This window comes from Elaeis guineensis, chromosome 4 (assembly GCF_000442705.2).
Source record: "Elaeis guineensis isolate ETL-2024a chromosome 4, EG11, whole genome shotgun sequence".
In the NCBI taxonomy this organism is placed as follows: Eukaryota; Viridiplantae; Streptophyta; class Magnoliopsida; order Arecales; family Arecaceae; genus Elaeis; species Elaeis guineensis.
Window position 1 is genome coordinate 1,424,572 of NC_025996.2, and position 27,769 is coordinate 1,452,340.

At 38.1% G+C, this 27,769-nt stretch overlaps 2 protein-coding genes across 7 annotated transcripts; both read right to left on the reverse strand.

Moving 5' to 3' along the window:
* Positions 1 to 2,534: 2,534 nt before the first annotated feature.
* Positions 2,535 to 13,678, reverse strand: LOC105044301 (protein ENHANCED DISEASE RESISTANCE 2-like). Of its 5 annotated transcripts, none has more exons than XM_010922145.4 (23): positions 13,180 to 13,677; positions 12,396 to 12,470; positions 12,203 to 12,256; positions 12,026 to 12,091; positions 11,892 to 11,953; positions 10,614 to 10,654; positions 10,269 to 10,358; positions 10,148 to 10,194; positions 9,970 to 10,070; positions 9,477 to 9,572; positions 9,319 to 9,383; positions 9,166 to 9,237; positions 8,901 to 9,047; positions 8,471 to 8,787; positions 6,980 to 7,052; positions 6,690 to 6,865; positions 6,156 to 6,257; positions 6,020 to 6,070; positions 5,770 to 5,913; positions 5,571 to 5,666; positions 3,178 to 3,279; positions 2,783 to 2,874; positions 2,535 to 2,683 (listed from the first exon to the last, which is right to left on the reverse strand). In XM_010922145.4, coding segments are annotated over exons 1-23 (2,223 nt in total). In that variant the 5' UTR covers positions 13,333 to 13,677; the 3' UTR covers positions 2,535 to 2,682. The 5 variants fall into 5 exon arrangements, with proteins under 5 accessions (XP_010920447.1, XP_010920446.1, XP_010920444.1 ...); XM_010922144.4 differs by having other exon boundaries at positions 2,772 to 2,874; XM_010922142.4 differs by having other exon boundaries at positions 2,535 to 2,874; positions 13,180 to 13,676.
* Positions 13,679 to 19,451: 5,773 nt separating this feature from the next.
* Positions 19,452 to 24,861, reverse strand: LOC105044302 (UDP-xylose transporter 1). 2 transcript variants are annotated; one of them, XM_010922151.4, is made up of 8 exons: positions 24,675 to 24,861; positions 24,450 to 24,585; positions 23,414 to 23,598; positions 23,178 to 23,245; positions 22,311 to 22,443; positions 21,808 to 21,969; positions 20,614 to 20,886; positions 19,452 to 19,694 (listed from the first exon to the last, which is right to left on the reverse strand). In XM_010922151.4, exons 2-8 carry the CDS (start codon positions 24,568 to 24,570, stop codon positions 19,566 to 19,568), a joined length of 1,071 nt encoding a protein of 356 aa, XP_010920453.1. In that variant the 5' UTR covers positions 24,571 to 24,585; positions 24,675 to 24,861; the 3' UTR covers positions 19,452 to 19,565. The 2 variants fall into 2 exon arrangements, with proteins under 2 accessions (XP_010920453.1, XP_010920452.1); XM_010922150.4 differs by having other exon boundaries at positions 24,450 to 24,580; positions 24,675 to 24,860.
* Between the last annotated feature and the right edge of the window lie 2,908 nt (positions 24,862 to 27,769).

A 27,769-nucleotide genomic window follows, 5' to 3' on the forward strand; every position in this document is an offset into this window, starting at 1 on the left:
TGTGGGACGGTCTGTCGTCTCAAGAACAAAGATTCCGGGGTCAGAGGAGGGGCACATTCCGGCCCACGTGACCACGCGGCACGCACACGTGATTCGCACATCGCATCAGGCGGCTCCCGTGCCGCCTCAGCGGCCGCACCCGGTGCACCCGGGCTGCGTGCCTGGTCCAACACCCATTCATAGCTCCCATCTGGACTCTCTTTCCAACAAATATGATATCATGCTTAATGCATATAATAAATTAAGAGATATCCTACGTTTCATTTCTAAATTACTAGTATATTTTGTTTAAAAATCTTACACAGACTATGTTGTGATGTAACGGTAACGTAGTGTGGTATCGTCGGAAAAGAAAAAAAGTCGCACATACACAACGTTGCACGTAAAAAAGACGCATCAAAAGTGAGGCAGGCACCGTTGGTTACAGCGCAGTTCTCTCTTTTAAACGTGATACAACTTCATGGGCCAATTGACAAGTTGGCTGGGAAGCTTGCTTGCTTTTTCCCTTTTTTCTACACCTTTCTTTTCTTTTCTTTTCTTTTCTTTTTGTGCGTGGCTAGGAAGCTTGCGTTGATGAACCATATTGAAGGTGGAGTTTAAAATTGCATATTTGCACTCTGCATGGTTTTTGAGAGAGATTTGATGCAGCAATTTATAAAAATGTATCGGTTCATAATTCCAACAGGTTTCCAGGCAAATTTGCACCCATAAATGGTCCTTTGAGCTCATGCTACTCCATGTGTTTTTCACCAAAAAATGCACTTCTGTGATGAGGAAGTAAGGGAAAAAAAAAAAAAAAAAGCTTATTTTTTTTCTTTGAGAATGTTTGTTCTATTACAATAATTAGAAACAACATTGAGCTTTCTTGTTTTTTCTTCTTCAGCAGTAGCATCATTTTTTTGTCTGTTTTTATTTATTTTATCAAATAGACATTAAATTGGCAATCCACAAAATCATTGAATAGAGCTAAAAAAGCTTTATTGGCTGCTCATGTCTGGTCATGTACTCTATTGCCAGCAGCGGCCATTTGATTAAGAACTCAGTTTGGATGATTAACTAGAATATTTGTGAATCCAGATTGCTGTGATATTCATTAAATTAAATATGTCAGTATTGTATGTGATCCATCAGAAAAGTAATAAGGCAATTGTTTTGTAACTTTTATTACATAAACAATCTTTCTTCTTCTTCTTCTTCTCTAAAAATAAAAAATAAAATAAAAAATTATATCGTGTTAACTTGATAAATTATTACGTTTTCCAATAACCAGAAAAGTTAACTCAACATGGTATCAGAAAAAAAAAATTAAGAAATTAGTGGAATGAATTGAGCCTCTACTTATTCCCATGAGGACTCAACCTGTTGATAGCACACTTCCATGTGCTTGTAAATTATATATAATCCGACAGTAGTGACAATGAATCTCATTCTTTATTTGCTCCTAAATCCAAACAACAAAGTCTTCTATTGGTTAACAAAGGCCAAACCGTAGCATCCCCACATTGACAAAGGTTTTCAGTTTTCTCCATGTAGGTGTAGTCCGTCTTAATTGCGCCACAGATGGTAACACCACAGATGAGTATCGCCTACATTTGTGGCGCCCAACTAGCTTATTAATGGTGTTATTTAAGATGTCCATTTAAGGAGAAGACAGAAAACCATTAGAAAAGACTTGGTTCCAAAGTTAAAAGTAGGTTTTGATCTTGGATTTTCCAAGTTTGACCTAACCAATTCAGTGTACCAGTTTATTTTATTTCATACAGTGGGTTGGAGCTATGGTAAAGTAATGGATTAATATATGGGAAACACGCGTTGATAGAGACATCGGACAAGCTTTGGTTTTAGTTAACTAGTGGCATAGGTGTGGTTGTAGAAGCTTAAGGCACCCCTTTATGAAATGTTTAGGCTTCCCATCAATAAGGTTGGGTGGCTCGATTTTTTTTTTTTTTTTTTTTAAATTTCTTTGGATACCAAGTATTTTAGCTCAGTTGTTGGGATCCGCGCAATATTATGTTTGACTTGCTTTACTTTAAATCAGGGATCACAATGGCCAGCGCCTAGCATGACGGAACCGAGTCACGCTTCTTCTCTGAAACCTAGCTGAGTCACATGAAATTTTTCACCAAGAGCCTTTTATAAAATGACATGGCTCGGCCCCCTGCGATTGATAATTAGCTCTGTCATCCGTTGAGTGAGCCCTCAGAATACAATGGTTCTGAACTTACTAGCTTTTTATCGTATTTTCTACCATCATGGTGATTTCTAGCCTTGTGACTCCCATCTCCAGAATTTCTAACCTATGTTTTACAGCTTGAAAATAACGATTAAAGATTAAAGATCAAAGCCTCTATACCATGATGTAAAATGCCATAATTGTTATGCATTATAATTTGATAACCCTGTATCTGTATATCTTTCTCCATCAATTAATCTTAACCGAATGCAGTGACTGAAATCAATAGATATTCCATCTTTCTACAATTTAAAAAGAAAGAAAAGAAAACCATCAGTAGATACTGATTAGAGCTTATTAATAAAGGAAATTAAAATGAATGATGAGAATTAATTATAAAGTGATATCTTTACAGATTTATAGGACCTCTCAAGAAAAGCTAACAAATATACAACTTTGCCTCATGGTCGGAAGTTTGATCAGATGAAAGAATTGCAAGTCAAAATTAATCTGCAAGAAAAAGGAGAAAAAAGGACCGGCTTGAGTAATTGATGTGCTTGAATCCCACCGGCCAAGGTCAAAAAGGCACAAGATTCACCTTCACATTACCATGGGTCAATTGAAACTGATTTGGAGGCATCAAGATGGTTCAAACGGCAGGTTCCAAGAAGGAACTCTGGGAGCTCTTCTTGTGTATTGCCCTGCATGCAATTCAATTCAAATGGATTTGTTAAGATTGCATGGATGCAGAGGCAGAAGTAATAATATCCTGAAAGATAAAGCAAGTGCTTATTTTCTATAGGTCTTGCATAAGAAGTTCAAACTGAGGTTACTTTGTCTCAAAACTCGGAATTAAATCAAATAGACCTTTTGCTGTTTCCATTGGAAATCATGTGGCTATGTGTCAGTATTCGAGAAAAGGAAATCCAACTGATCCAGGATATGTACACTAAAATAAAAGTTTTGTTACATATTAACAACCAAAGAATTGTAAATTTCAATACCTGTATTAGAAATGCCAATTCTATCACTAGATTGTTCAAGTAACCAAGCACAAGACTCACAACTCCCCTAGCAACTGTTGATGAGCCAACGTCGATTCCAAGCTGAAAATTCACATTTGTACAAACCCATTAGAACTCAACCAGGTTAAAACTTATGATAAGAAGTTATAGACCTATAAGGGCCTCCCATTTGTTGTTGTTTTAAGAAGCAAAACACACACACAACCATAAATCCTTGCATGTACATACACGATACATATAAAAGCATGCAACATTGGTTCACTATACATGACTGCATGTTTTATCCTCACACTTGGTTGCCATTGATAGCACCATACGTATCAATATATTCACCATACATGAGAATAGAACATCTTCATTTACATGTGCAAGGACATGTTGTCCAAACTCTGATACATGATCCCAGGTCCACAGGCATCCCGTTGATCCCTTTCTGACAATCACCACACAACCATGTTTCACTACCACCACCTAATGTCACCAGCACCACCACCTGTTGAGGCAATAGACAAGGGAAGGTGGGGCTAAATGCAGCAGTAAGGGAGAAATCTTGATGAGAGTGCAATGACAGAGGGTGGAAGAGGGAGGCCTGGAAGGTATGGAGCTGTAGAGGGCTGGGATGGAAGAAGGTAATGACAAAGTGCAGATGATAGTGACGAGGTGAGGTGGAGGAAGCAACAGCGGTGAGTTGACATGGTGACAGCCAAGTTGATGGATGGTCAATGAGGGGGAAGGTAAGAGAAGGGATGAACAAGGATGAAATGCATACCAAGATGGGACTAAGCTCATGCTCAAGGAGGGGCCAGTTAGAGGTCTGAGTGGAATCATGGGTTTTAGTAGGCATGAGAGTTGAGGGTATAAGTATGATCAAGATTGAGACAAAAAGGAGAGGGGTAGGGGGGGAGGGACAAATTAAAAACTAGCTAAACAATTCGTTTTGAATGTTGACAGAAGAGAATTGCACTGTTGATAGCATTGATAGCCACCCAATATTCCGAGAGGGGGGCGCAAAGAAGTGTACTGCATATGTATTTTTTATTTTGTCTGGAGCTGCAACAAGTTGATTAAAAGAGGGCATCAGTCCTCATGGACATCAATACGGCCAGTATCGCTGCATACCTCAAAATTTTGGGCAATAAAGAGGGGCAAAAATGACAAATGTGGTAAGGTGAGAATATTGAAATATATGTAACAAAAACTAGGGGAAAAATGAGGAATAAAATAATAGAGAAAGTATAAGAGTTGCACTTATCAAGCATGATGTGAACCAATCAAGATGGCTTGGCACACACAAAGTAAAGATCTAAAAGGAGGCCAAGATAATGATAGATGCTTGAATTTCTATTTGAAGATCAGGAAAGAGGGATGGAAAGACATAAGTCAAATAACCAAGACTGATGAAATTTTTAGAAAAGGATGGAAAAGATTCAAGTAACACCACAAGTATCCCTTGATGGGAGCAACCATGAAGTACTCCCAGGTGTCTGCAAGTGGTTGGGGCCATAGTTGATGGTCACCTATAGTGCACCATGCATGTTAAGTTTTTTGTAACTTATCCTCACTAACTTGTATTTGATACAAAAATATTGGATGGGTAAAAAAAAAATATATATGTCATTCAACAGTATCTATCTACTTTTAGTTCATCCTTTCATCCTAAGATATACCCACATTTTTTTAAAAAAAATTTTGTATTTCCTGGTAGAAACAGGCTTTAGCGATGGCTATATAGTGGGGCATGCCTCAAATACTCCTTACCTTCCTATTTCTTTGATCCTAGTTTTGTAACCACAACAGACAACATACTCATTTGAGTATAGACGGAAAACATGTTATGTTTGATATGGCCAGAAGTCACAGCCCAGTTATCGAGCCAATTGGGCTGCTACATGCCAAAACTTCTGATATATAAACTCGTGTTCAAGGATTTAACCAGGCCATACTGGATTGTACCAGCAGGCATCAGCACTAGCACAACCCCCATACTAGTAAAGTAGAGAGTCAAGGTACTGAACCTCTATTTAGTTGCGCCAACACAAAGAAGTATATTAGGTGTTGGTATGGCACATACAGTACAAATATGTTACCGATATTGATGCTTCACCCTTGCATCACTGTGCATGCAAGAAAGCATATATCTAGTCTCACCACTGTCATTGTACCATTTCCACATATATCGCATCCATTAATGCACTCTGTCATGTTGAAAGATGCAAGTTAATGGTTGAAGGTGCTAATGACACATTATATGATTTGAGAGGTGACAGAAAGCACTTCAATGCTCCTTGTATCATATATATGATGGCATGACCTTATACAGAATATCTTAGTTGTTTAAATGTGCGCTATTGTAGTGATTATCTAAATCTTACCTCCAAGTAGTTGCTCCCACGAAAATAATGAATTTCCAGTGCTTGACCCACCAAACATGCTTTCTTGCCCACACTTTGTTTCACTATCCAAGATCCCTACAAGAACATCAAAAGAACAGGTAAACAGAAAAATAATCATGCATGATGACCAGGCTTCAGCATACACTAGTTTAGATGCTATTGTATTGCATACACATACCTTTGATATATATGGGATGAGTTTAAACCTCGAATTCCTATATGCATTATCTCCTTTGACAAAACTTTCGAGGAGGGGAACATTTTCCAAAGGAGTATCCATCATATAATATAAGGCGAGACTGTATGTAGTTGAACCTGGGACCTGTTTTATAGACTCAGATAAGATATTTGGAGGTGGACGGTCTAGATTTATTAGAGAAGATTGGTGTCTCTTCCTTGCACCTATGAGGACAAAGAAGATTACTCACTTGTATGTTTACTATGAAGAAAAACTCGCTGCCACCTTGTGCTGCATATTTCTGCAAGATTCACAACCTTTTCCTATGAAGCTGAAAAAGACAAGAGTATCTGTGCAGCATAAAGTATTTGTGATTACAAAGAGACCTGTACAATGCCCCCAGGCCGGCCACCAAGATCATCTTCACGCTTATCAGAATTTAGCCAATCAGCAGCTACCATTTGCATCAAGGTACTATTCGCTTTAATCTGTTAATGGGGCAAATCGATGGAGTAAACAACAAAATTATCAATTTTAGCAAAAATATGAAAGATTGATCTATAGTTCAGTATTCAAGAATTCATATTTTAAAACTAAAACTATTTCACAATGAGGTGCATCTGGAAGCTCATTTTCATGAAAAATTCTAGGACAAAGTGGTGATATTAGGATATGTAAATATCTAAGATTGACAACCAAACAAAGTGATCCTTCCCAGAAATAGAGTAAGTTATAAGAGTTCTCCATGACACTATGAAATTGAAGATCTGATATTAAGGGAAACATATGAAAGCTTCACTGTTTCGTCAGGATATAAGAACATTACAAACCTATAAATACATGCTACTTTTGCCTTCTCGAAAGTTAGTAAACTTACATTTTTACAAAGGAAGAAGCAAAATCTGAGCAGGAGTTTGTACCTTCTGATGGTCTCGTAAATAAGATTCACCACGAATTAAGAATGATGTAGAGTCTGCCATTGCCCAACTGCAAGGCATGGTACAACTTGTGTCTTTTGGAAGAGTGGCTCCATAGCTGCAAGGTGCCATATCTCCCATCGAGGCCTCTTGTAAATCAATGTAGCCTTTCTTTTGAACTGTGTGAGTACAAAAAAAACAAGTAATCATTTTAAGTACAGTAGCATCCAAGAAAGATTCCCTCGACATGGACATAAATATTATATTAATTGAAAGAAACCTAGTCAAACTACCTGCAAAATCATGCAACTTCTTCACAAAAACTGCAGCTGTTGATAGCCTAGGCTGGCGTTGTTCCTGTAACAACTGATTTCAACAAACAAAAAATGGCATGCTAAAATATAATCTCAGTTTCTGTTTTACATCACAAATTCATTTGTTTGACAATGCAGATCATGTTTCAATCAGTATATGAAAGATACAGCAACAAAATAGAAAAGAAAAGTTTAAGCTAAATGAAGCCCGAGAGAGATTCTAATCTTTTGAGAGCTTCGGAAAAACAATAAGATTAACAAATGCTCAGGCTTCTAGGCACTTTTAGAATATTTCCACCAGCTAAAAACCACATGAAGAATGGAAGTATCCAACTTATGAATAATGCAATCTACTCATAGCATGACAGCCCCAGAAAGTATCTGAGGCATGTTTCTATGCTTCCCAAATTTGAGATGGTTTAAGATGTATTAAGCCAAAGATAAAGGTGCTCTTGGTCTTTAATATATTGAATACAGATACAACTACTAAAGGGAGAAAACATGCTTCATAGGCTGGAAAAATTCTTGGTTTTCTTTAATATCTCAAAACAAAGATTTTGGAATCCAGTTTGCATTTCTAGTTTAAGAATAGATCAAGATCATTACTTCCACATGTTTATCCATATATTTTAGGGCTCCATTATCTCTCCATGATCTCTCATCAATATCATCTTCACAGATTTCTTTGTGACTATTCATATGAATTTTCTTCAGCTTAGTGATGAGTTATGCACATTTACTGGTGATGGATTCTTCTAATGCCCGATATATTCCCTTACATTGCTCGTTATTTGGCAGTTCAGTAAGGTCCCACATAGCTGCCGTTTTAAACTGGTCTTCAGCTATGATCACACCATGACATTTACTGGGCCAACATATGGCTTTTGGAGGGCCAACAAGCAAGATACCCTTTCTTGCTCCTGGGCTAAACTCAATCTACTTTGGAGATACAGGGCCTGATAGCTTCAGATTGACAACCACTTGTTATTTTATTAGTTTAAGACCTGCCCACTCCCCCCATCTTTCTTTTCTCTATGCTTCTGATTAGACCTCTTCATAATATCTCACATTTATCCAGTGCTTCTCTTTTAGTCCATATACTCTTCTTATATAAGCCACTATGAATCTGGATTGAGAGCACATGAGATCCACCTTTATTTATTTTCCATCTTCATCTAATATCTTCAAATTGTATGTTTCTTATCTAATGTTTGCTATCACTACAAGACTGTGCTTTGGAATGTACACATGTTCTTCAACTGATCTAGGTTGTTGTGTTCATTTCATCAACGTCAGTTTCTTCACTATTATTAATATGATGATTATCATTATCAAAACTGCTGTCTTAGGATCTAATAAATGAAGATCAAAAAATTAGACAGAACAGTAAGATTATATGGTATTGAGGAAAAAAAATTCATGTCACAGAAGCATAATGGAAAAGGAGTGAAAATTACACTAGGCACTCACCTGAGAGTGCATGCCTTCATCAGAAGGCCACAGAGATTCTGTTTGGTCATTATCAGACTCATCAATAACATCAAAAAATTCATCAGCTGCATCATTTAGCTGAAGAAACGACCCATTTGTGTCTGCATGTCTGGAAGGAGACTGTTGTGGCGCTTCTGCAGAATCCACACTCTTATTATTTTCACCTGTTGTCTGCACTTCTACCTTTATGTGTTCTTTTTCACCATATGGCAATCCTATCTCCCTTGTCAATTCACCTGATGAGTAATCAGAGCATGTGCAATTACCAAGTTTTGCTCGGAAGAACTCCCGCAAACCTGCAATGTAAATGTTGAAATGAGATTTTCAATCATGAGCTCCTTAGATTGCTATAATTGTAAGGATTGTGATTATAAAACAACAAACAGAATTCTCATGTCATAAATCCCACCTGCAACTCTCCCTAGCATCCGGATTGTAACATACTTTGCTGAAGATGTAAACATATAAGACCTCCAGAATTTCCAATCAATTGCAAGCATGTGCTTCACAACTGATCGTTTTCCTTGGTTCACAGGAGATATTACATATCCTCCACCTACAGAAGAACATAAAATACTGCATGAACATGCATATCAGTTAAATGGCTGGCATTTGCCAGCACAACTAGGAAGTCTTTAGAAAATTTTCAATGCAAAATATTAAGCATACATTACTTTTAAGGCAAGCACGAATATAGCCTCGTTCAGGTCGACAGTTTTGATGAAAAACAGAATGGTAAAGAATTACTGCAACAAAGTACAAATAGAGTTAGCCCAAGGCTTTGCTCTATGAGCTAACGGTTGCCAGGATCTCATTAATGCCATTACCATATGTTCCATCATCTTCCCTCCTCCAGTAACGACGTAATAATAAATCTCGTTTCTTCATTCCCCTGCAAATTAAATAAAAACCCTTCAGAAAAGAGATAGATAATTGACGGGTCAATTAATAAATTTTCTGAAGCTTTAGAGGTTTGGGATCTGACCATGGTAACCAATCACCACGCAATTTCTTATGGATTATATCAGTGTGACCATCCAGGTGTTCAACCACTCTGCCTTCTAACAAAGAGAAATCCCATCTACAAAAAATTTCAAAGCCTTACTTTTAGAATAAGGAATTCCAGAATATATTATTGCCAAGTAAAAATGTCAGATTTATCTGCATGCATTTGGTCTCTTTATTACCATCTCTATTTTGTGAGTAGCAATCATCTACTTTCTTATTTATTGAAATAACTGATACAAAGATTGAAGATACCATGCCATCCTATATACACTATTATGTTTTTCACATCTACTATGATTCAAAAGAATATAATGCTCTAACATAATCGGTCATAAATGCAGAAGTGAACTTTGTTGCTACATGGGCGTCTACATGGCATCAACTGCATTTATTGCCTTTTGCATTGGAAAAAAGCAGAGTACCATGTCAAAAATTTAGAATTGTATGCACAGAGACTCTGGCAGTCTTACTCTGATCTTGATGGACCAAGGGACATTACTGTCCGGAAGATGGCTTCAGAAGTTGCATCGACCACACCTACTGCCATTATTGCTGGATGATCATCCCATTGCTGAGGAAAGGAGCCTATTTAGTAATACTTTGTGGACTCAAGACAATGGATATTTGTTGATCAAATTAAATAGATACCTTCCCATGAAAATCACCCTCATTTGACTCTTTAAAAAGTCGTAAACCTGAAAGGAAAATGTCCACAGATTTAATAGAGAAGTTTTGCTACCAAAAGAAAGATGAAATAAGAAACTACTACCATTTTTACAGCCAAATATCGTCCATGGGGAAGGTGCAATAACATCAGATGCCATCGGATCAGCATGCACAGATGAATAAACAGTCCAGTCTAGCAACATATTCAATGTAGTACTTCAGTAAAAACAAAATCTAGGAGAAAGGTAACACTATATCAATAGCAGATCCTTTACAGAATTCTGTAACAATCGGACTCTCTGTGATTAAATACATTGCTGCCGAAGTAATATTGACATATTTGAATTTTTCCAAGAGATCACAGAAAAAGATATCTTGGAAAAAAATAGTCAGAGTTACAATTTTTAGGAAGTCTAAACTCTGAAATAAATAAAAAAATATAGCCTACCAATGGAGTGCATGAGACTTCTTGCCTTAGTGCGACTCAACCTGATTCAAAAAAAAAAGGTCAATAAAAGGGGCATAAATAACCAAAATATTCAGCGGAACAGCATTTTCCAAGAAAGTCTCAATATTCTTATGTTACATAGCAAAGGAAATAATGAATTATTAATCTGCATCGCAAATCATGGAACTACAGATGTGCATGTCATAGCTCTTATCAAGCAGACTTGCAAAAACATATGGTGAGAAGGCAAGGATGTCAAAATGGGACCATGGACTTCATAGATCAAATAGCGGCACATTAGATGGGTACACTACAGACATAAACCCTGATATAAACTAACCTCTAAATGACATCATATTTCTTCCCATGAGTACATGGAATAAGAAAGAAAAGGCCAGCACGATATAATTGTTTCTTTACAGATGAACAGAAAATTTAATAGAAGTATAACACCGGCTGATTTTCTTGAATGCTAATTGTTTGAGTACACCCATATAGCATAAAAATATGCAGAGAACACAAACTAATCAGTGGTGACATGCAAGTAAAAAGGCAAACAAGCATCCAAGATTTAAAGTACACATGGTTCACCAGGGGCCGACGAAAAATTAGCCTCAAAGCCCTCTTATCACAAATTAACATGGCAATTGGTAAGGTTTAACCTTTCTTGAAAGCCTAGCTATGTACTTCCCTCAAATTAGACCACATAGCAAAGAAGAAAAGGATTGTTCTTGGTCTTATTTATCCCCTAACAGCCTCCTCGACCAGACTCCTTTAAAAGATAGCAAAGATCTTGGACTTTATGTGATGTCTCCATTTGACCCTGTTCTCTAACATCTCTTTCACCCCTACCAAACAGAGGGGTGTTAGGGCAGATGATGAAGATCTGTGACTCCTTAACAACCCAGACTTGACAGAATTTCTAGAGGATTGAGCATCAAAACAGCTAATTCGCTGTCCTCTCACAGCAGCACCAAATGACAACTTCAAAAATATTAGACCTTTATAGGGAGACACAACACAAGCAAGTCCAGCAAAAGATTAAAGATACAAAGTTAAAAAAATCATAGTATAAATTAATGGAATTACACCTTTTGGTATGTTATCATGCTGATATATGCCTATAATCGAAGATGAAGATACCTATAATCAAAGAGACATAGTTTGAAATATTTAACAAGCTAAGCTGTCCTGTTATTATCTAAAGGAAATAACAAGGAATATATCTGTGAATATTTGATAACGAATTTGTGTAATGGAAAGGGAGCTTCTTCTGACCTAAAAGACTGGCGTCTTCTTTTGGAACAAGCCACGAAATTCTCTTCTTTGTTTGGGCACTCCTGCAGGTAAGAAAACAATGTTATATCACATTTTCGAGTGGTATAGTCAACTAAAAAAGTCAGCATCAAAACCTTTAACGCTGCTTCCATCAAGGATCGGATCCAACTAGCTGCTTCTTCTGAGCTTCGAGCACCCAACTGCAGAATCAGATCATCCTCAGTCTCCATTCATCATGAATGTAAATCAGAACCAGCAAATCACAACTAACAAACAGGTTTTTGTTACAGTAAGCAATTATCTTCCCACACCTTAAGTCGATCATTGTGGTTAGCAGAACTATAAAGCGTAAATATATAGAAAACCTGCAAAATGCCACCAAAATTCCCAAGTCATTAGCTCACATCTGGTAAACCTGGAAATTTTATCAACCAGATAGATGACATATGGGAGAGCAATAAATAAAACCCCTCATGGAAAATTTCGTCAGAGTTTGTCTCTTACACTTCTATGTATGCTCGCTCTCCCATTGTCTGTAACACGTATGCAGGAATCGATCAATGCACTTCTTATAGGATCCTGAGAATGCAAGCACATAAAATATTTGAGGTTCGCCACTTGAAGAAAAACAGAAATCATTAGCAATCACACATTGATTACCTGGAAATTGAAATGGTTAACATGCTAGTTTTCAACCATGAATAAGTTTCTTAGTTTCCTTTCAAGCAATAGAATTGTGTAAGACATCAAAGGGCAAGTTATTCAGCAACCACACGGATGTCATCATTCAAATCCAAATCTTTCGACAGATTTTTTTTTTTTTTCCATCCTTCAAATCGTGCCACCCAAGACCAGAGTGCAACTAAAGATTCCTCATAAGAAATATACTATCATACAAGAAATTTTCAATCAAACCGGCTCATATTGATCTTTGAAAATAATTTCCGCACCAATGACAAGCATGTTCCCATCACCAAGAAAACCCTGTATATTTTTGCCAAAGGTTTTTTCTTTTTCGTCGCCTGCGTACTTTAATTTCCAAAAACCAAAACCAGATACCACGCAATGGAAACCCAATTTCCGATATATTTTTGCGCAAGAATTCGATCTTAGACAATCAAATCGAACCAAGATTCCGAATAGAGTTACTCTCATCATCCAAACAAATCAACAACAGGATCAATTTTTCCCAAAAAAGAAACAAAACCAAATAAACCAAACATCTATTTATGTTTGGAAAGCACAGAAGGAAAGAAAAGAAGAAGAATGGAGAATGAATCCGAGATACCTCCCTTCTTGATGCGGGCACGGCCTTGTAGCAATTGAGGGCGTTGTCCTCGAGGACGAAGTAGCGCTTCCTGGAGTACTGCAGACCGAGGCGATTGGACCGGATGAGGTAGAGCCACCCCTCCATCCTTCGATCCCCCTCCGTGATACCCATCGGAGATCTCCCTCTCCTCTCCTCTCTCTCTCTCTCTCTCTCTCTCTGTGGCTGCCTCTTTCTTCTCTCTCTCTCCCCCTCCCCCTTTTAGAGTTCAAATTCCATTCAAAGATTCGAGCTTTGGAGGTCCCTTATTCTGCCGAGAAGAGGCGGGGGGAGGCCTCAGCCCAAGGGCAGAAGAGAAAAGAGGTGTCTGGGGGCCGATAGCAGCGAATCTAATAAATGAAATCCTCCCACTGGGGAATTTGAAGGAGAGTAAAAGAGGAAAAAAGAATTTATCAGGGAGAAAGAGAGAGGCCCCTCCCCCCCCTCTGACCCGCCCCCTCCCCGTGAGGGAATCAGAGGAATCAGATGGCAAAAAATTCCTAACCCCTCCGCCTAACCTCTCCCTCTCCTGTCCTTGGAATTTTCAAATGGACACCTCGATTCTCCCTCCCTCTCCCTCCTCCTTTTTTTCCTTCAAAAGGAAAAAGTGATGGATTTAGGGACGCATGAGACAAATGATGGGCAGCGGTTAAAAGTTTATTTAAGGTAAAATGGCTTTGCTGACCTCAAGCTTTTGGAGAAATTGGTTTTCGAGTTCTAAACTGGGTTTGGTAGTTGTTATTTTCTTAAATTTAGCTGCTTTCTGGGTGGGGATTAGGAAGAATTCCGCGGGTGACCGTGCTCCCGAAACACGACGAGCTCTCCCCCACCCGTGCTCCCGAGACTCGCAACCCTGACGAGGGCAGGATCTGAGCTAAGCTTTTTTTTTTTTTTTTTTTTGGTAGAAGATCTGAACTAAGTTTTGCAATATAAACCACAACCTTCATGAATTTTTCTTTTCAGGATTCAAGAGGAGTGTATTTGAGTAAAATGCCAGGTGGACCTAAATGCACGACCACCCTAGCTAGAAGTCTTACGTCCGCTGAGAATCTTTTATATTTTAAAATTCTTCGTTAAGTATTAGCCAGGTCCTAGATATTAATACTTTGACCATGAATCTACGTAACAAAGTCGAAAAAAATATTATCCATTCTGCCTGGAAATGAAATTGAGTATTCAAAATACATTATCTCTTTTTTAAATAATTGCTTTGTTTTCTTGGATTCCTACCAAATGGCGTTATTAATCAACGGTCACATGGACAAAGCAGTTCAACTACCTATTCCATTATTTTCCAACCTGAATTTTTGAAAACATCTGTTCAGGCGTACATTATGGCCCACATTTTATCTCTAAGAAGTATTTAAAAGATAAACTAATGAAAAATATCTAACTAAATTTAAACTTAAAAATAATTATTTATTTAAATTTCAAATAAAAAATCATCTCTATTTGAAACATAATTTGAAAGTAGCTATCCAAATGGCATGAAATGATCTAATTGCGCATGTAGTTATAAAACAATACTATACTATTATAAAATAATATTCGCTATTATAAAACAATACTACACTATTATAAAATAGTATTATACTATTATAAAATAATATTATATTTTTATAAAATTATACTATACTATTATAAAGCAATATTGTATTATTGTAAAATAATACTACATTATGATAACGTAATACTATCTTATTGTAAAAGAATACTGTACCAATATAATACAATAAAATAACAGTGCATTATTATAGAAGAATATGATACTAATATAATATAATACTATCTTATTGTAAAAAAATATGTACTAATATAATATAATAAAGCAACACTGCATTATTATAAAGGAATACTATCCTAATATAATATAATACTGTCTTATTATAAAAGAATATTGCACTATGATAATATAATACTATAGTATTTTAAAGGATATAAGGATAATTTTAATCAAAAATAGATAGTTGTTTTTAATTTATGTTTAGAATGGATAGCTACTTTTATATAAAATTCATTTGGAGTGCTGCTTTTAAGTTGAAACTAGAGTTGGAGATTTATCTCTAATTCTCTATATTTAAATGGCATCTGGAAAGATCTGGATATTAATGATAGAATTCAACAACTTGGATCATGTTGCTAAAAAAAAAAAGATTGAAAATGGAAGAATATGGTCTTAATTATGGTTCGTCCCATGAACCCAATGTACCCATTAATAATCAGATGCCATCACCTACAAGCTTTGACCAAGTTGAAGCAGCCTCCTTGAAGCCATGAGTTAGTTCAAAATCAGCATTGAAGTGTTGGATATGGAAGCCCATAAGTAATATTAGGAGACGGAGGGGTTTCTAACTATCAACTAACTAGAAAAAATTTATCATTTCAATATTTTCTCTCCAAAAACAAAACATATATTTATCAAAACAGTAATTAGTGTTATTCCAACTTGGAATTGGTTCATCTGCTAGCTTGCTTTTCAGATGAAATTGTTGTCGATTAAACCCAAGATTTAATATTAGATCTGAACTCTTATCGAGGTTGATGAACATTGAGAGGACTACCCATGTGGTGTAGTTCAACATTGGCCGTGAGCCTCATTGACCAGGAAATAAAAACCAAGAACTTAATTATATAGCAGTCCTTCGCGGCTTCACCTCCCTCGAATTATATCGTCCTGTATATAATGACGGTGGTGGGCGGATGGAAATTTAATTCCTCCCCTGTGGCCACGCTGGAGGGGTAGTTTGGGCAAGTTGATATTAGCCATGACATCTTTCCAGGGTATTTCCGTAAACTTGTCCGTCCCGTGTCCCAATCTCCGGAGAGGATCCAAGCTGCTGAGGTAAGAAGGCAAAAATATATGTTATTCTAAAACTCATATTATTATCTGTAAAGTGAAGTGAAACAACTGTTTGTACAAAACAAAAAAAGAAAAGAAAAAGTGAAACAACTGTCAGGTTTTATGGTTACCATACCAAGGGGTTGGAGTGAGAAAGGAAAAGCCTGTGAGTTGAGCGGGGCCTCAGGCTCAGTGGGAAACAGGGAGGAGGATGGGTTGGTTGTCCCTTGGTTAGGAGCTTTCGGCGCTGCCATTGGAAGCCAAGTGGTCGGTCGCAGCCATGGAATCGGACCCCATGTTGTAGTCCCTGTTGGTGCAGTCTCGCGTCTGCATTATTTATTCCGCCATATCATGGTCCTGCCATGCCAACACAGAACTTGTGTTTTTCCAAATTCTTGGGTGCGTGACTGCGCCCAAGGTTCGCATACATCTTATAGCTATAAATGCTATCCATCACGACCATCTATTCCCGTGAGGGTGTGCTTGGACGAATAAGACCTATAAAAATGAATAATTATAATTAGCGATATTAATGGTCATGATTGTATATGTTGTGCAGGATATAATTTATCCATTCTGTGGGATGCAACGTTGTCATTCCCAACGGTTACTGATGCATGATTTTTTTTTCAATATTTATTCTTTTAGATCTCTATAATAAACACCTAAATGCGATCGGTTTGAATGGTCTGTTGACCGGAACGAGTAGCTAGCTGCCTTTTTGAATGGGCATGGGATAGGTCCTAAACCACCGTATCGTTGGACATGGCCAATTGGTGCCACATGTATAGGTAGGTTCTTGATGCTAAAGTTACCGCTTTGTTTTTGTGTTATAATTGTGTACGATAAAGATATATTGATTGAATGCATCAATCGATGCATGCGGTGTCGATCAAAATATTCATATTAATTACTAGGAGTTGGGTTCTGAGACCTAAACCTTGTCCCCTTGTGGATCGATCGAGCATCACAAACATGCTATAATGGCCAGGTCACGGGATGCCCTGTCGTAATTTAATGATGCAAGTCCGAAACATTGTTCCTCCAGGTTCATAAATCATGATTTATGTATGAACCGATGGTGGTAGCCATCTTACATGCACATTCTTAACCCATCTTCTTGATGACCGGTATGGTTTTAGTAATTTTGATATTGAAACCAGCATGGTCTGGAAGGCCACGGAAAAAAATAAAATAAAAAAATCTAACCAACTTGTGGAAAAGAAGAAAGCCCCATTACCGGGTTTATTTCTTGTGTTTCTTAATTTGCTCAAAATACATTCCCCCTTTTTTTCACGTTTCTCCGTACCGGGTGCACAATGATGGGGCTACGTGCACCCATGCTCCCAGGTCGGCGCGGTGCTCATAGCCAATGGAACCAACCCACAGATAAGAAGGTAGCCATCCTCATGAGGTCTACCGTAGATAGCTTGAGTGCATGCACGGAATCTCATCATCAACACCCAAGGTCCACTCAATGGTTCGCAGGGAGGATCACTGAGCCCTTAATGGTGAAGAATGTGCCAAAAGAGACCATTGCCTACTCCCAACTGTCTGCTCCGCTGCTTAAATGTCCAGTTGCATTTGTTTTGGCCTGTATTCCATCAATTGGTTTTGGGTGGATGGATGTACCCAGGCGACCGGAATTGTATGTTTGCCTACTCCCAACTGTCTCCTCTTTACTTTAAAAAAAAAAAAAAAAAAACAGAAGGTCCGCAAGTCATGGCCCTTTATCTTTTATCGCTTCGTTCGTTGCGAACTTCAAGTTTGCTCGTGTTTATGCTATGATTATTGCATGATTAGGTTTTAGGGCCGGTCTTAAAATATTGATTAAAATAATGTTAAAGTCATCTCTATGAAAATACGTCATGACGAACATTCAAAGGGCCAAGTTCCAGGAGGAAATTAACCTTGTTGGAAGCAAGAGACAAAAGTGTCACGTCTTCCGATATAATGTATTTGATTGCTTGTTGGGCTTTACCTATCAATAGCCACCTACTTGCTTATCTGTAACATAACACCCTTGCAATTATGGAGTTCCTAAAAGTGGAACCACTTGGTTATCTATAACGTCTTTGCTATTATTTAACTCCCAAGTGGTTCAACATGGCCAGGGCCTGGAGGAGATTGGCTTGGATATAGAAGCCAAGTCTGATTTTGGGTCCAGTATTTAGCGTTTTTTGTTTTTCTTTTTTTTTTGTGGTTTTTAATCAAATACTCGACTTAAACTATTCTAACTGGTGTAGGTTGGTTCCGGTCCAGTTACGTCAAATCCATTTTCCAAATTGGGTATCGGTTTGGACTTCATACCTACCTTAACGGGTCCAACTTCTCTGCTTGATTTCTAATGCTAACCATGGAACGCACTGCACGCAGCTCTCAAAGCATCTCAAACTCCTCTATGTATCCATCTACACAGATGCAATCATTGCATAATCCGATGGTGGACTCATACAAAGAGGTACAATAATTTATACTTTAATTGGCGGTGAGCATTTGTTAGAAACCTAATAATTTATATTTGAATTTGAAAAGAGATACAATAAGAGTTTAGAATTTTTTATGATTTATGTATTTTTTTGTTAGGGTACTGCTCCGAAGGCGGCTTCACATAGTGGAATAAGAAAATATCATCTAATTTTGCAGTCTAAGGTCCTTCAAACAATCAAGAGACTGTTCATGATACCGGCACACGGTAAGATAATAATGATGCTGCATGCATTGATACAGGACTATAATGTTTATCACGCAGCATGGACTCAGCCAAGTGGCATTAAAATCCTTTTTTTTTTTTTTTTCTTTTTGATGAATGCAAGTGGTATGAAAACAGTACATAATCCGCGCGCACATTCTCTAAAAGACGGTCGAAAAAATTCAGAGATGTGGTAATAATTAATGAACAAAACGAAGCTAAAACCTATGAATAAGAGGGATTTGCCGATAACGATAAATGATTATATAGCATATTCCTCTCGCCTGGTTTCTGTGCCCTTATCTGCAGGACAAACTTTTCAGTTGAAGTACTCGGATTCCTGGATCTGTGACCTTGGTCCACCTGGGATTGTTCGAATGCTGTGGCCGACCCGCTCAATCCTTTGGCTTAGGGAACTTGAATGATTTTTTCCCTTTTTTAAACATTAGTGAAATCATTCCATAAACGTAGTTTCCCTTGTAACTTGGATGGAACATTAAACTGGTGGTAACTTTTTGTTATATCATTAATCATTCCATGAAATCAGCTCGTCTGCGATGCATGCGCGTGCAGTACATCATGCTGGCCATCTACAGCCAGCATGATGCACCGCACGCTATGGTGCACCACGAGGATCCGTGCTTTTGTTAGACCGTTGTATTGGATGGGCTAAAGAAGAAAAGATTTAGGGATTATTAAAGAATCCAAATGATGAACGCTCAATTGACAAGAATGATACGAAACACCATTCCAAAACATTTGAAACTTTCCGATTCCTACTTCCACTAGAACAAAAACTTCACTATGCAAGAGATTTTTTTTTTTTTTTTTTGAGAATTACAATGCAAGAGAGTTCTTGGTAGCTGGAGGAATCCCGTCAGCTTTTTTAGTCTCATTTCCATCTTTATCTTGATGAAGCCCCAAACTTTTGGTGGCCAAAAGAGGCATGCTCTCCTTGTCTGCCATCTACAGTAACACCAAAAGAAACCAAATCTCAGTTACAGAATGTCCAAGGTAATAAAAGAATGTGTGTATGGGTCTCATGAATTCTAAGAGTCAATTAATTTTATTTTATTAAATAATTACCACCTTTTGCTTAAAAAAAAGTTATTTCTGGTCCGATGATTGATCAGCCGCTGTTGACTGATAAAGAGTTTTTTCTTAGAAAAAAAAAATCCAAATAGAAAAGTACATCAATTTGGTTTCTCGTGGCAAAAAAGATTATATTCAGATTCCTGGAATTATAATTTTTAAGATAAGTTTCCATGCACTCAAGCTGTCTCTCTTGCTTTCAAATATTCCTTCTCTACTATCTTATGGTTATTTTTGCTTTCTAAAAAATTAAAGCAGAATTTATAGTAATTTTTCCTACTTCTGTTTCACATCTCGCTTTGTCATTTATTTGCTTCTATACTTGCAACTTTTGTTAGTGAAACCTGAGGACATATTTCTACAATTTACAAAAAGGTGAAGTAGGCTTGTATAGGTCCAGCTTCTCCTTATGAAGAATAGATCATCAAATTATTAGTGGAAAACTGAGGATTCAAATGATCCAAACTCTTTATGGACAGCTTGGAATCAGCTTGATGATGGATTGTTTAAGCTTGTATCAACTAGGAAATGAGATGAGCTTAATCAGATTCTAGAGCTTGGCTGATAAATGAGCTGAGCCAGCTGGAATCTTAGCCAAGCTTATACAGACCTGCTTTACAGTGAGCCAAGCCTGAGTAGCCCACTACTCGGCTCCACTTGGCTCGTTTGCACTCCCCAGTGAAAATAGAAAATTTTGAGAAGCTACAACTATGAATAACTGAATCAGGGATCCAACACTTTTTAAATATATGATTAATTATAATAAAGGTTCGATATGTGAGATAAATCAAACCTGTGAGATAGGCAAGACATCATTTGTCGATTTCTTCTTGGTCTCACGTACACAGAAGTATGAGTACAGAGCCATGCCAAAGATCGCAATAAGGATGCCTACGATGTTCCTTGCAGTGAAGGGGTCATGCAATAGGATGTAGCCAAAGGAGAGGACGAGACATGTTTTCAGGTGGCCGAGCACTTGGTATGTCACTGGGGATGTCGTCCCAATTACCAAGAATGTGCTGAAGTTTACAGACACCGCAATCAAGCAAGATAGGATGATGAACCCCTAAAGATGGTTCATAAAAAATATCAGTTGTACAGGCTATTCAAAAACGCATACATGGTGATATTAAGAAGATGCCACATAATTAACAATTTGCATATTAGTAACGATATCGAACTGACCTAAGCATTGGAGAGCATTATCTTAAAACCATTATACTATTACAGTAATTTACTCATCAGATGATACAGGTGATACAGTAATTTACATAATTCCCAACATTGTAGGGCGATGTTGCTTTGGTATTTGTAGACCAGCAAGTAAATGAAAGAAGGGAAAAAAAAAAAAAAAAAGACGGTAAGTTGGCATTTGAAAAATTCAGTGATTCCTCAAAGATGTGTAGGATTTATGATTTATCACTTCAAAATATGAAGGTAATTGCCCTAGGATAAGCAAAATAAGCGAAATGTTGAGTATCAGATTTCACATGCAATGCAAAGTATTTTCCCCCTTATTCTGAAGACTTCATTTATCTAAATTCAGTATCAGCGGAGACACCAAAGTAAGTTCTCTCAAGGACAAGGGCTACATAGTTACACTTCAATTAAACGAGCAATTGTTTGGCACCATTTTGTTTAAAAAACAGATAACTGTTCAAAAAAATACATAAGCAACGCTATAAATGTTACTGTTACATGTACATATAATCACCATAGGCGCTTTGCAGAAGTAGGGCATAAAATTAACAAAACAACATAGAAAAACTATAACTAAATCTAATGAAGAAACGGCATGAATAAATCAATAAGAATATGTAGACATGTATGCACGAGCCATGTGACTTACATACATTAGACCTATTTGAACGTATTCATGTACATATAATCACCATCATATAAGCATTCTTATATGCATGATGAACAATGGGGCACATGCATGTATTGATGTGTAATGCACAAAATACAAGGTTGGATGTAAACATACCAAAACCACAGTAGAGTAGCTGTGGGCAAAAACACTGCGCTTGGTGAGCAACTGGTCCACAAAAGGGCCAGTGACAAACAAGATAGCTGCCTGGTAGGGTGAGGACTGGTAGAGGAGCTGTGTGGAGGAGACCTTCAATCTCTTCTGTATTGTGTTTGTCATCTTTTGTTCAAATTAAGGGTAAAGGAAAGCATGCTACAATCATTATTACACGTAATGATAATGAGATACCACAACAATTTTCCACGTGAAAGAATCATGCACGAATTTATACAGCTAAAATGAATTTTAAAAAATGCTGCAACCCAGCCCATTGCTGAAATATCTCTACTCTGGAGGTTGAATCACAGCAACAGGGCAGAAAGCAAGGGAAACGCTAAGAACTAAGCAAACTGTAGCTCTAGCTAAAGCAAGTAGAGTAGCTATATTTCTACCAATGTGCAAGTTCAGTTACTTAGCATTCTCAGCTACTAGTGCCCAAACAGGGACTCAATGCAGGATACAATTTGGCCGACACATGTGGTAGCAATGGCAAGAATGGACAGAATGGAGCCGAGAAGATTGAGCTTGAGATCGGTGACAGATGCAATTCCGACTCCAAGGAGCAAGACCAGAAGAGAGAATTTGATACTCCGGCTGCAAGAGATAGCAGTTCTAGTTATTTCAAACGATAGCACTAAGTTATGATGAACTTTGAATTAATTGGCTTATTTGCAAGGAATTTTGCTCTAACAGGCCCAAATCTAGTTAATTTTATACGATAGGTTCGCAGTGGAACCAAAAAAAAATGTAGGTTTAGATATCCAGTCCAGCTTGGAGTTGAATTGAAGAGCTCATCCAATTCCGGTGTACATCCATTTAATTCAAGAGCATCTATATTTTGAAATCGGAACCTACCCAGTTTAGTTTGGCCCAACACGGGCAGAAATAAACCATCGGCAACAATTGTTTAGAAATTAGAACCTACCAAAATATATAACTTAATGGAACTAGGTGATCGAAGACGTCTGATTTCATCCAATCAAATTCAATCCAACCTGTCAAATTCCAAGATGTTGGCATAAACCTTATCCACTGACCAATTGCATCAGGTAGCGTGGCTGTGCACGCCACCAATCGCCGAGGTGCAATCCTATAGGCCAATCATCAAGAAGACCACATGATATATGGGACCTACAGTAATTCCCCTCGGTGATTGGTCCTGTGCACGACCACATGGCCCACTCAATGTGGGGAATAATTTCTCCCTCTACATATGCTTCGAGTCTGGGCTACATCATATACAGCCTCTACCTTATTTTGACGGATGGAAAAGAACTCAAAAGGGCAGGATGAAAAGTGAAACAATATCCACTGGTGGTTTGGACGACCTGAATTTTTTCTTTAGGAAGAGAGTCTCCAGAAGCACCGTGAATGGTATGATGGCGAGTTTAGTCATCTGCACACATATCAACATGATATTGATTATATTAATATTGCATGGATTTTTACTACATACATACATACAAGGGAAATTCAAATATTTCGAATGAAACAAGTATCATCATTTGACTAGATGACGATAGTTAATCGGATGTGACGGTGAAGTAGTAGAATGAGCACTAGCCTGGTAGAATCCGATAGAGTTGAAGCCAAGGCTAAGGTTGAGGAAGCCAATGGAGGTGCCATTAAGCAAGCCAAAGAGGACCACCGTCCTTCCATCAATGTATTTAGGCTCAAAGAAGTGCAGGCGCTGTGCAACATGGAGCGTGCAGAAGGTAACCATCAAATGCCAGCTTGTCAAGGTCGTCGCTGCCCAGATTCAAATCCACACCCAAATTATAGTAGTGAAACTAGTAACCAGTTATTACGTCATAGCAAACTAGTCATACATACGTAAATGCATTACACACACACAAAAATATGTGTGTGAGTGCGCGGCGGCGGTGGCGTGCGTGCGTGTGCCAGCTTGCTTTGATTCCAAGAGTTATGACCTTTCACTTGGTGGCCGTTCGTCGCGTCAGGTCTCCTTTCACATCGATCTAAGTTTTGAAGTCAGGTCTTCTTCTAGATTTTTTTTTTGGATCAAATTCAATTAGATTGGTTCAAATTTACAAGACTCATGCCAAATCTGTTAGTGAGCTGAGTCTTAATCTAAGACCCAGGCTTGACCTGACAGACGACTGGCCTTGACCTCAAGGATGGACCGGGTGTAAGTTTGGTTGGGTACTTGGGTTTCACTTGTTTGGGCCTACCAGCCCACTTGTACACAAGAGGCTGTTATTTCCATGACGACGCAACCCAGTTTTGGAGGGGTGATTTTTTTTGGGGGGAAATTGACCTGACTGAAACCTTAGAGCAAAGCCATTCACGTATTGTACAAAAATTTGAAAAAAAAAAAAAGAAAAGAAAAAAAAAGAAGGGGAAAACAAAAAGACACGTAACAAGTATTACCCTGACGAGGCCTAATTCATGTCAGATTAAGGCCAATTTCAGACACGATATCATGAATTCTAGAATGATCGAGTCTATTTGATTTCGGGTCATTCTTCATCTGGACATTTTTTTTTTTTAAAGAAAGAAAAAAAATCCAATTTGTACATGGCACGGCTAGCTCTATCATTCGTAAATATATAGAATTGGAAAATGAGAGAGAGACAAACCAAAAGGGAAGCCAAGGGAGCTAATGAGAGCCTTGTTGCAGATGACAATGGCAACCGAGGATGCAACTGAGAGAGCGAGCGACCCAATCACACCCAGCTGAAAGCCTGACCGCTCCGACATCTCCTCCGGTCTACGCTAATCCGAATGGTTGCAAGCAAACGGCACGGTCGTCAACCCTCAATAAAAATTAAATAAAAAAATCTCTCTAATTAAATAAAAATTACCCAAATATTGCGAGATTCTCTTCCTCTCTCTCGTTCGGCGTTTTAAAGCTCGAACAGCTTCCGGTGAGATGGACGGACGAACGAATCGCCTGTGATCAGGAGGGATTTGGGACGGAGGGAGGGAGGGGGAGCAAGAGAGAGAGAGAGAGAAGGGCAAGGCAGCTCTGCTCCTCTCTCTAATGTAATGGAGGAGCGAATGCGCCCTTTTTATTTTCGCTCTCCGGAAGCTTGACGCCGTTACGGATCCCCGCCCCACAGTTGGTGGGGCAAGGGAGAGAGCACACGGAGACGGCAAGCAAACAACGCGGTCCTCATCCATCAATTCCAAATGACGATTTTACCCCTACTGACTTAAGTGGCCCCGGGCGAGAAGGTTACCGCAGAAAATAATAATAATGGTAAATGATTGAAAGCTAACTAGAGGGCAGTTTTGGCATCGCTGATGTTTTTGGTAATTGGTGGACCTGATGTGGGTCACCGCATCCACGTTAATTGATTTTGATTTTGATTTTTTTTTTTTTTTTTGGATGATTGGAAAGGTCTCTGACAGACCATCTACTTGATTCTAATTTTGGTCCCACCAAGTGTAGCTGCTAAAATTGTAAGCTGAAGATGTGGACCAGAAAGATCTCCATATGGCTGACGAGATCACCAGAGTACGTGGGACACACATCGAATACATTGTTGAATATTAATCTTGGTAAATATAGAAAAAAAAATAATCATATATATTTTTATTTTTCAAAATTTTGTTTGCACCGCACATTTTGATTTTGATTTGCATATTAAATGTGTCCTTTGCTGCTGCTGCTTCTTCCTTTTTTTTTTTTTTTTTTTAAGAAGCAATCTTAATATTTTTTGAACACTTTTGTCCGTAAACTCATGGATATAGTCTAATTCCTGAAAGGGGCACTATGAACAAATATATTCGTTCAATATTGATAATATGTGTGTTTAATTCATCATAAACATAAGTTCGAGTATATTGGTTGGTAATAGAAACGAGAGCGTGGAGAGAATTTAAAACTGAGTCTGGAATTGTTTTTTAACTTTTTATCACGTGATTTTGGAGCAAATGCCTCTCGGAACACTCCATGTTACGTGCAAAAAGGCATCGTGTTTCAGACGTAACTCTCAAAACCTATAAAGTTTTTAACACCCGCCCCAAAGAAAGTAAACATACCCCTCTTGGTTAACAGGTCTTACCTACAAGCTAAACTCATCGATATAAAGAAATTCGCATAGGGCTTGGCCAGAATGGCATCCCAGACATTCAACGAACTTTTGATTGCGATACTCTAACCATTTTAAATTATTTAACTCTATAAATTTAGATTTAGAGTCTTGGTTTGATTTGATCAACTGGGTTAGGTAATCTTGACTAGTATAATTTTGTTCTTTTATATAAAAATCCAATCGAAAGAACCTTGACATCGTCAAGTAAATTTTTCATGCAAGCTTTTACTGGAAAGGTTAAAGAAATAGAGAGGCATAGAGAAGGGCAATTAGTTCCCAAGGACAGCGAACCACCTAAGAGTGGTGATTCGACTAAAAAAGTGCAAGAGGTTCAAGAAATAGAGTTCCTTTCCATGGAAGCTTAGAAGGTGGACTGGTTGATATAGCTCGAACTTTCTGGGAACACAAGCAAAGGCAATGGGCCACCAGCTGCCAGGCAAATTATATGGGCGTTTGGTGAAGCTTAGAACTCACTCTAAAAGGAACTCTCCTACCAATCTACCTTTTGTCGATTTCATTATCCCTTAGATATTACTAATACGCTTTAGAAGGCATCAGGACACTATGAGAGATCCCTCCATCTACTATGGAGGAGGCACGGGTATTGCATGATTTGTGGCTTCAGTTAAATTATGGTTCATCTCGTGGATAAAGGTAAAAACATACCATGTGGTGCGTTACTAGTGCATTTGATGTTCTCAGTCAGGCTTGCACCAATTCTGTTAAACCCAAGTTGTCGTAAGATGGAATCACGCATATACATGCATGAATGGCGTTGGAATGGTATTTTGATGTACGAAATAATATGTTGAAAATTATTTACAAAGAAGAGAAAATGAAAACCCTCCATCATTTAGCCAATTGTACCTGTCTCTGAGAGAGAGATGTCTCTTTGCTGAAAAAGATTCAATTTTGGGAAAATTTTTGATGTCCAGGCAGACATTGACTTCATTAAAAAATGTGTAATAAAATAAAAAGTTTACGTGAGCACAGCATTGCTTTTTGAGTGGTTTCCACAAACTGCATTGATTTAAATATTTGTAGTGAAGAGACAGAAAGCACAGAAAATGCAAACCTTTAATTGAAATAATAAACTGAGGAGAAAAGAAAACTATAGAGAAGAAAAGAGATAAGATCGTGTAATTTAGTGGCAACCTGCAAGGGAGTCAATCATAAGGCGGTGCCACCGGTCGCGCGCGCTTAGTTCACCGGGCTAATGTAGCAGTCCGGGTTCGTGCGGTACGTAGGGATTCGTGGTGGCTGTCAGGCCTGGGTGCCATTGAAGTAATTGGCGAATTCCACGTTCATCCAGTAATCGATCTGAGCAGTGCTCTGGCTTATGATTTTAAGCATTTTCCTAATCATAGCAGGGAGGCCAGCTGGGTGAAGTGCAGTAGGTTCTGTTCGGCTTTGCAAATTTGATAGCTGCGAGGGATTGTTTTAGTCCAACATGCGGTGAGTTGGATTTTGTTTGGTGTGGGCCTTAATAATTGGCCTGGCTCAGCAATATGTTGGTGGCTTCCCGGAAGTAAAAGGAACATCCGGTGGTCGCACAGAGTCTGAAACGCGTTGTAATTCGTCGATTGAGGATATCTGATGACACAATAATGAATGGAACCATGGAAGGCGGCATGAAGACTAAATTGCCGACGAGCCAAAAGCAGGGGAAAAATTCAAAAAAAAAAAAAAAAAAGAGTTCACAGCCGCGAACATTTTGGCAATTTCAAAGACGTTCGGAATAAAATTCTTAAAACACGTCTCCAACACGAGCGTCCCCCACAACCGTATCGCCACATAAAGTCAAACCACAACCCCCTACGTGGTCTTTATTTTCGAAAACTAAGATAGTCTACAACCAT